The sequence below is a fragment of the Pituophis catenifer genome, unplaced genomic scaffold (genome assembly GCF_029215685.1).
Source record: "Pituophis catenifer annectens isolate HBS135680 unplaced genomic scaffold, rPitCat1.0.hap2 SCAF_1, whole genome shotgun sequence".
NCBI lineage: Eukaryota > Metazoa > Chordata > Lepidosauria > Squamata > Colubridae > Pituophis > Pituophis catenifer.
This window is the reverse complement of record NW_027256881.1, coordinates 24,531,206-24,540,763: the sequence shown is the minus strand read 5'-3', so window position 1 is coordinate 24,540,763 and position 9,558 is coordinate 24,531,206. Positions and strand designations below refer to the sequence as shown.

Genomic DNA, 9,558 nt, shown 5'->3' with positions numbered 1-9,558 from the left:
AAGATGATGGCTGTGCCAACGTGATTGAATTTCTGCAAATAGAGGCAGGGTTCAGTAGCGCAGATGTGGCTGCCATTTTGACTTTTAACTGCAGTTGTAAATGCCTTTGCTTGCCAGGTTTTTTGGTCCAGCTCACAAGAGTATCTTCAGCTATGACCCTTCTGTTGTCACTAGCCCTTTCTTTCATGCTATAGGAGGCTAATGTAGGAAGCTTTCAGAGAAAGGCTCACAGAGTTGATTTGATTAGCTGGGCAGAGCAGGATACTCTCACTTGGCTGCCCAATCTTCTTCCTTGCTTAGGAGGCTTCAGCAAACATGAGACTTCTGCAAAGAACTGGTATGTCCAATATATATAAAAATGGGGAAAGGATTAAGTCGTACTGATTCTGGACCTTGATTTGAATATTTCTCCTAATCCAAATAAGCAGGCATTTTTTATCCTGAACTTTTTCTTAAGGGAGAGATGAAATCCATATCCAAATCTTTCACTTGTCGCCCAATGGTTTCATTTTCCCCAGAATTCATTCACGATTTATTATTCTCTGGCTGGCTCAAATTCTACGCAGAGTACAGCTTCCCAGATACATCACAAGAAGCACTTCTATAACCAATTCACTGCAAAAGACACATTTATGGATTTTTAAAAATGTTTTAATCATATACAGAGGCACTTGCCTACCAATGGACCATACAGTGCTTGAAATTATAGTCTTGGGGTCAATGGTCATTTATCAGATTTAAAGGGAAGAAAATGGGCTCAAGAATCTCCTTAGGCATGGGAAGGAGAGGTTCTAGGAGTATTGGGGGGGGAGGGGAAAGAAGCTGAGTAATAGGAATGAGAAACCTGAAGTCAGGGTGATGAAAGAGGTTTCAAGCATTGCCAGATGTGGCTTCAGACCCACACTGACCCACACCATCGATCAGTGCTGGATATCTTTCATTGTACAGATCTTGGCTTCTGCTTACTTTAACCTTACTAGACAGCTAGGACTTAGTAACACTGGTGCTTGGAATTCTCTTCCTATATTAATATAGGAATTCTCTTCCTATATTGCCTGAAGCCATTTCAGGTAAGATCAGAAGCTTTCCACTATGTGATAGAGATGTTTGTGGATCTTTTCCCGATTCTCATTGGAACAGAGGAAGTTGGTGTTTGTACCACTACAGAAATGAATGTCTTGTTATTGAAATACAGTTCTGGGAATCTCTTAGTATAGATCGGAGTACCTGGACTTTCTGGAAATTGCAGTTTAGCAATGCTTGGAGGGTTACAGATCACCCGTCTCTGAAATAGAGAATTCATTACTTTACAAGCAGAAGCAGTGGTGGGTTGGACCCGGTTTGGACCAGTTCGCAAGAACCGGTAGTAAAACCTGTGAGTGGCTCCGCCCACTGACCTGGACGTCATCATAGGTGATCTGCGCATGCGGGCGCGATGTGAACCGGTAGTAAAGGTAAGTAGAACCCACCCCTGAGTAGAAGTACTGACAGTTCAGTGATCTTAAGACAGAATAATTGAGAGTATATCCATTTATTAAAGCTCAAGAGTTGGGCTCAATCTGGGCCTTTTTTTTTTTTTGATGTTTTGCTTAATACTGTGAATATAATAAAAGATTATATATAAGAGAGTGATCTACTCTTTCCTTTTTCCCATAATTGTATGTAAAATCTTCATACTTTCCCCCTGACCATGAAAAGCCAGATTTTCTCCACTTGGGCATCTCATTCCACATTACTTTTTCCTCCTGGCTTCACCTGATTCTTCAGATATGGTGCTTAAGTTCCTTCAACCAATATATATATATATATAAGCAAATTCTTTCTTCTTCTCAAATTGTTGAAGGAAAAAAAAAAGGATCCAGGTTTGACTTATTTTTTCCCACTTGGGGGAAGATAAACAGAACGGAGAGATACATTTTAGTGCCCCCCCCCAATCCCCATTGGTGAATGAGTTATTAACTATCCTGTCATTGCTGTTGATTTCTTTCAAACCAATGTTCTTCTCCGCTTATGTTAAAATTCAAGCCTCTCCCCACTGCAATTTGCCTGTACCCTCTATAGCAGGGGTGTCAAACTCAATTTCATTGAGGGCCACATCAGCATTGTGTTTACCTCAATGGGCCGGGGTCAGAGGTGGCTTTCAGCAGGTTCTGACCAGTTCTGGAGAACCGGTAGCGGAAATTTGGGGTAGTTCAGAGAACTGGCAAATACCACCTCTGGCTGACCCCGTCCCCATCTATTCTCTGCCTCTGAGTCCCAGCTGATCGGGAGGAAATGGGGATTTTGCAGTAAACTTCCCCTGGATTCTGGAGGAAATGGAGATTTTACAATATTCTTCCCGTCATGCCCACCAAGCCCCACCCACCAAGCCACACCACGCCCACAGAATCGGTAGTAAAAATTTTTGAAACCACCATTGGCCGGGGTGGGCGTGGCCAGCTTGATGTCACTCATGTCAGGGGGAGGGGCTGTGGTGGCCTGAGTGCTCTGCCAGCAAAAACTGAGCTCAGGAGGGCCACCCACAGCCCTTGCAAGCTCAGCTTTCAGCCGCAACAGCCTCCTGCAACCCTCTGCCAGCGAAAATGGAGCTCGGGAGGGCTGCCCGTGGCCCTCTGAGCTCCGTTTTCGCTGGAAGAAACACTGCCAGAGACACTGCAGGCCAGTCCTTCGCTGTTTCCAGGGCAGCCCCGTGAACCAGATCTAAGTAACCCCTGGGGTCTTGAGTTTAACATTCTTAGGCCTGCTGGTTTTTCCTTTCACTTTTTTTTTTTTTTTGAAGTAACATAGATTTATCAAGCTTGTTGGTGGCTTAACATACATGATCGTCATGATAGTTCTTGAAAAACTGCCTATTTCATCGTACAATTTTGTCAGCATAAGTGAGAGTAGATTACAGAGTCCACAAAATAGGCATTGGATATATTAGGAACCGAGCCTGATGGTCTATTAGAGGCCAGATACTAAGTTAAAGGACTCTAATAACAAGAATCCTTCTCTTCTTAAAGAGTGCTAACTTTTAAAGAACATTTCTCATTTCAGAAGGAATTCAAGAGGAGCAATTGATGACGAGGTTTTATTCACTAGATGTCAGTATCTAATCACCACCTGAAGTCAAATTTTACAAGGATATCAAGAATGACAGTCACAACAAATACCCGAGAGTGTTCACCTGCAGCAATCTAAAGAATCTGATGGGCTCACACATGATTTTAATGTCTCATTTCCTTACGGCTTGAAAACAAATGGTTGAAGTAGCCAGTGCAAGAAAATTCTACTTATAATGTTCTGCATGCATCTTGACATTTATGGTAGCCATCAGTGAACATCTCTCTGTATATCCCTTACTTGGTAATAGAGGAATTGAGATGTGGCTAAAGTTAAATTGGGTGACAATGCTGAACTCCTGCTGCATTTTTTTTTTTTTTAATTTGATTTATATGCCGCCCTTCTCCGGAGACTCAGGGCGGCTTACAATGCGTTAAGCAATAGCCTTCATACTTTTGTATATTTTATACAAAGTCAGCTTATTGCCCCCACAAACTGGGTCCTCATTTCACCTACCTTAGAAAGGATGGAAGGCTGAGTCAACTTTGAGCCTTGGAGAGATTATGAAAGATGTCAATGTTTTTGTTTTGTTAATCCACCATCAACATTTATTTCTCTGAGTAGCCTTCAGCATGAGGAGCAAGACAACCAAGATGATATGTGAAAAGACTATCCACTATATACAATGCCTACTGTAAAATGGACTTTTAATCTGTGTGCCCTTTACCTGTTTGAACTGATAGCTGGATAAGGGCCAGAACATAGAACTGCCAACATATGAACTCCAGCACAATTTTTAAATTTTGTATTATGCACTGTATGTATATCTGGTAAATTTTTACCCTGAATCTTTTGACACTATGTTAGTTGTGAACCTTTGCTGAAATAAAATATAATTTAGTGTCAACTCTGGTACCTTCTTGCTCCATTGCTCACTTTATGATTTAAGCATCTTGCATAATAAGTACTCTAGCAGAAAGACAACAGATTGCTACAGAGAAGGGAAAAGAACTCTGATTGCAAAAGGCATGCTTAATTCAAAAGCTTTGATTTTGATCCCATATAGTTTGACAGGCATAAGAGGTCAAAAGCAAGGAACCATCACTATGGCCTTGCACCATAGGATATAAGAAACTAGACACTGAAGCAAACCAAGATAGTCAAATATTATGTTCTTAAGTCATCAGTAAATCCCTGGAACTGCCTCTAGGAATGAATGTATTGTAGATCCATTTCTCTCTGCAGCAAACTTTATTCAAGAACACAAGAATACTGTTTCCAAAACTTTTATTCTATTGATTAGTATTCTACAAGTAATACCAGATAACCGCATACCCAAGAATGTACCACTCAAGTGCTGACCAGGCATTTTCTGGTGTCGCCTTAGAGCTGGGGTGTCAAACTCACATTGTCACGGCGGCATCATGTGACGCATCGGGATTTTTTTCCCCTTCACTAAACCGGGCGTGGGTGTGGCCAGCTCATGACACATCTGGCCTGTGGGCCATGTGTTTGACAGCCCTGCCTTAGAGTAACACTCAGTGAAAACAAGGGGCTTTATTCTGTAGCAAGGCACATATTGGTATGTAAAAAAGATCTCAAATCTATTCCATTATTTTTGTCCCCAGAATTCCAAGCCAGCTTGTGATTGCCTTAAATCAGTGTTTCTCGACCTTGAGAACTTTAAGATGGGTGGGCTTCAATTTCCAGAATTCCTCAAACAGTATGAAATCTGGGAGCTGAAGTCCACCCATCTTAAAGTTGCCAAGGTTAAGAAATACTGCTCTAATCACCCATAAATGCCAACCTATTGCAGAGATCCTTGTGAAATGAGTATAAATTCCTCAACCTTTCCTCAAACCCTGGGTGGTATAAGATATTAGCTTAAGCATCATCCAAAACCAATAAGAGACTGAAGAGAGTTTCTAACCATTCTCATTGTTCATTTAAGGATGGGTGGACTTCACTTCCCAGAATTCCACCCTTCTTAAAATTGCTTCTTCAGAAACCAATTATTTTCGCAGCAGTACCAAAGCACACCAATATGCAGAAAAAAAAATCTGATATCAGTACCAAATCCCCCTATTTAAAATCTCTGCTGAAAAATACAGATCCAACCTGAGCTGAAAGAAACAGCATCCATACTTTTTTGCTAAGTATGCAAAGAAATATTTGTTTATGTTTCATGTCCTTCTACTTTGTACAAGAAATTCAGAAGGGTTTCGGGTTCTCAAAGTGCTTGCTTAACATGGCTACACACAACACGTGCATGTAGTGCTTCAGGTTCAATTCACAAAAGAGGGGGTTGGAACATGCAGAAGTGCAAATCAGTCTGCAGCTCTTTGATGGAGCCATCTTTTCTCCCTGTGATCCCAGGAAAAAATACAATTGCTTGAATGAATAGTAGACATATGGCATGTTCAATTTTTTAATCCCAGGAATTCCAGTGGTAGAAATTTAGCCACGTTTGAATGAATTTTTCTCCTCATTCTCTTGCCAAACCCCATCAATTTCTTGTGAAAACCTAGGGTTCCAGTGGAACACAATTTGAAAAACTCCAATCAATAGTATCTTTTTAGAAATGAACACAAACTGTTGCAAAACATACACTTGAAAGTTCATAATCATGAAGTTAAACTGAATACCACAGTTAGAAAGTCCAGTACAGGTAGTGATGAAATCCATTTTTTTTACTACCGGTTCTGTGGGTGTGGATTGATGTGGCTTGGTGGGCGTGGCAGAAGGATACTGCAAAATCTCCATTCCCACCCCACTCCAGGGGAAGGATACTGCAAAATCCCCATTCCCTCCCCACTCCTGGGGAAAGATATTGCAAAATCTCCATTCCCACCCCACTCTGGGGCCAGCCAGAGGTGTATTTGCCAGTTCTCCGAACTGCTCCAAATTTCCACTACCGATTCTCCAGAACCTGTCAGAACCTGGATTTCACCCGAGTTCAGGGTTATGACTCTCCAGACCTTTCTGAGCACAACTCCCATCTGCCACAGCCCAAAAAGTCTATCATAATAAAACCGATACCAACATCTGGAGAGCAACCTCATCCCCAATCACAGCATTAAACAAACGTTTTTGTGCCTGCTTCAGATGATGCATCCTGAGTTTGTTAAATCCCTTTTAGATCCATCTGAACTGAGAAGCTGTGATTTAAGATGCCCACAAATTAGGATTGAAACTTGATTTCAATATGTTAGGGAAATTATAACCGGATCACAAATCAGCAATAGCACTTAGACTTATATACCACTTCATAGTGCTTTACAGCCCTCTCTAAGCGGTTTACAAAGTTAGCATATTGCCCCCAACAATCTGGGTCCTCATTTTACCGACCTCGGAAGGATGGAAGGCTGAGTCAACCATAAGCTGGTGAGAATCGAACTCCTGGTAATGAGCAGAGTTATTCTGCAATACTGCATATCCAACTGCTGTGCCACCACGGCTCTTACCTTATGCTAAAGGGCAGTACTATTTGGTTTGGACACAGTATACTACATGAGCCCATCCAATTGTGATCCATTCAGTAATCTCTGCTTAAATAAATCATGGTCCAAATGATGTGTGAACAGAGCTGGGCCGTTACGAATTTCCTTCTATTTGTCTCTCTCTCTGGCTCAAAATAATCAAAAGGATAGCTATCAAAGGATAACATAATCTCAGCATGGTTATGTTTTCAGCATTCTGTTTAGGCTATTTTTTAAAACTCCATTTTATATGAATCATAACTAACACTTTCCAATGCACTGAATTTTTCAAAGATCAACCAAATATATATATATTAATTCCAAAAGCACTGTGAGAGCTCTATAACCAATTATCTTATGAATTATTTCCTCCTTCGATAAATGAATTGGCTAACGGTTTAGCCAATTTGTGGTCTGAAATCCTCTTCAAAGCTTGGCGGTTGTTTGCAACGAAGCATTTTTGTGAACTTCTTCCAGCCATTCGATCAGGATTTTGTTCAGAGCTGCAGGCCTGCAGAGAAAATACATGTTGGCAAGGCAGGTATTTTGCAATGTGTGTATTTGCATGCGCAGATACTCATGGGAGGGAAAACTGAATTGAGTGCCCAAAGAACCCAAATTAATGTGAAGTCACGTTTGTCTGATTCTTTGCAAGCTTATTAGTCTTATTTTCTCATGCATCCAGAGAAATAAAGACCATATACAAGAACAAGAGATCTGATCCGCTGGGGTGACTGAAAACTGAATTATAAACCAACTTTCTGCTTGGATCCTTCCAGATTAATTGACTTCAATTCTCAGAATGCCCCCCGTCAGCTATGATGATTGGAGAAAGTGGGAATTGACATTCAGCACATTTAGAAGGTTACAGGCTGGGAATGCTGCTCTCTAAACTTTTATCGAAGTGAAGCATATGTTTTGCTCAAAATTGCAAAAAAAAACCAAACAAACAGCAACAAACAAAACAAAACAAAACAAAACAAAAAACCTGTCATGTCTACTTTCCTTTCCCAATGTGTGACTAATATTCAGATTGAATTTGGATTTGCATTACATTTACATCCTGCCTTTCCTCTGGAATCTCAATATGGTATTAAAAAAATGAGCCTTTTCTCATCTGATCCTCAAAAGAAAAACCTGAATGTCAGAATGCAGAGTATGAATGGAAAATACCTGGCTACACCAATTTTGGAACATTATTTATTTAAATGTTTCCATTTTCTATATATTAACCCATTTAACATAATCTCTACATTAACATGAATATGCTAGCTTTTGAGCATCGATGTAAGAAATTGCCCTGGATGTAATCAGACTTTCAGTCTTCTGGCTGGCTATTGCCCTCAAAATTCTGCCCTATTGTCCATTTCCACATAGAATCGATATTTGTCTCTAAGTTCAGACAAAACTGGTCCGTAATTCCTTCTCCCTGGATTTCCTCTGAATACTAAAATTGAATGATTTAATTTTCAGGGTTGGGAATGGGATTTGCTACTTCTAACTCTATAATGATTTGGCCAGCACTCTACCTACTATCCAGCAAGCAATAACTAAAGTAAATCCTTGCTCTATTTTTTTTTTATTTATTTGTATCCTGCCTTTATTATTTTTACAAATAATTTGCTATAGCAGCCAAGGAAATGTTTCACATAAATAAAGCAAGTTATATGGCAGACTTTATTAAACACTTTCAATTAGGACAAGTGGTTGGAACAAGAAGAACTCAAGAGATTTACTAGCCATATTATTTCTAAGCTTGAACTATGCATATATAAGGCTTTGTAATAGTGAAGCCTGCCCAGCTTCTATTGCAGATTCTGTTGTTTCCAACAAAATGGATAACCACACAAATTTATCAAAAAGTACCTGATCACTCAAGTCACCATAGCAAAATCAACAGAAGCTATGAAAGGGATAACAGTGCCATCCATCAGAAACTATTAACAGATGATTACTGTCACACAGTGTGACAAAGCAACTAAAGCCCTAGAAAACATTTTAAGTAAATGAAAAGACCCATAGCTGAAGAAGAGAAAATAGAACTCATCTACAAAATACAGTGTACGGGCTGTAGCAGCCATTATTTAGGACAGACAGGCAGAAAATTAGCAGAATTCAACCATGAACATCAAGGAGCTGTCAGGATGAAAGTTGTTTAATTTCACAACCCATGGACAGACTCAACCATAGTTTCAACTGGGAAACTGACTACTGTAGACCAAGCTAAACCCCAAAATGATAGGGAATTCCTGGAAGCTTGGCATTCAGACAAATCAGTCATCAACAGACACATAGAGACAAACCACATTTGCAAACCATTAAAAAGAGGCAATAAAAAGCTAAGAAAGAAATAAAAATGACCAAAACACATCTTCTCCAGCAACTGATTACCAAATAAGCAGAGATTAACACCAGACAATCAAACAGAAACCAAAACAGTAATCAAGGCACTGCCAAGGAGAAAGCCACACCCTTACTGATACTGGCAAAGCAAGCTACTATATTATATAAACAGGGAGCAAACCCCATACACACATTAGCACTGATTATGTTTACTTAGTCAGGTAATGAAATATCTGCAAGCAAACAACCAAGGACTCCACAGAAAGTCCCTATCCAAATCTGGGACTAGAGAAAAAGTGTCAAGTAAGAAGAAGCTAAAAAGAACTACAAGAAGAATCCAATCTCCATTTGATTGAATCGGATTCTAGTCAAATCAATCCATTTTTAAAGGTACCTAAACTTACAGCATTTTGGTATTTCTGCCTACAGGTGGCAATACAGTTGCATGCCCTTCACCATTCAGTTTGTCCCTCATGCTCCCTCACCCACTTCTTATAAGCATATTTTTACATCCTACTTAACTGGTGATACTTTAAACCATGTTGTAAAATGTGGGATGTGAGAGAAAGGCACATTTGATTCTTACGAGAAACTAAAATAATTCATCTTCCTACTGAAGTTTATTCATTCTTTATTTGAATTTATCATCCTTTGTGTAGGAATGCTACCAAAGTGTAATTATGTAATTTCA

At 39.8% G+C, this 9,558-nt stretch overlaps 1 protein-coding gene across 1 annotated transcript in view; it reads right to left on the bottom strand.

Annotated features, from left to right (window-relative positions):
* Positions 1-4,315: 4,315 nt before the first annotated feature.
* Positions 4,316-9,558, bottom strand: part of EPHX2 (epoxide hydrolase 2) — a 63,338-nt gene continuing 58,095 nt past the window's right edge. The window contains exon 19 of the mRNA XM_070932189.1: positions 4,316-7,035. Within this exon, the coding sequence (XP_070788290.1) occupies positions 6,951-7,035 (85 nt within the window). The 3' untranslated portion in view covers positions 4,316-6,950. The remainder of the gene's footprint in view (positions 7,036-9,558) is intronic.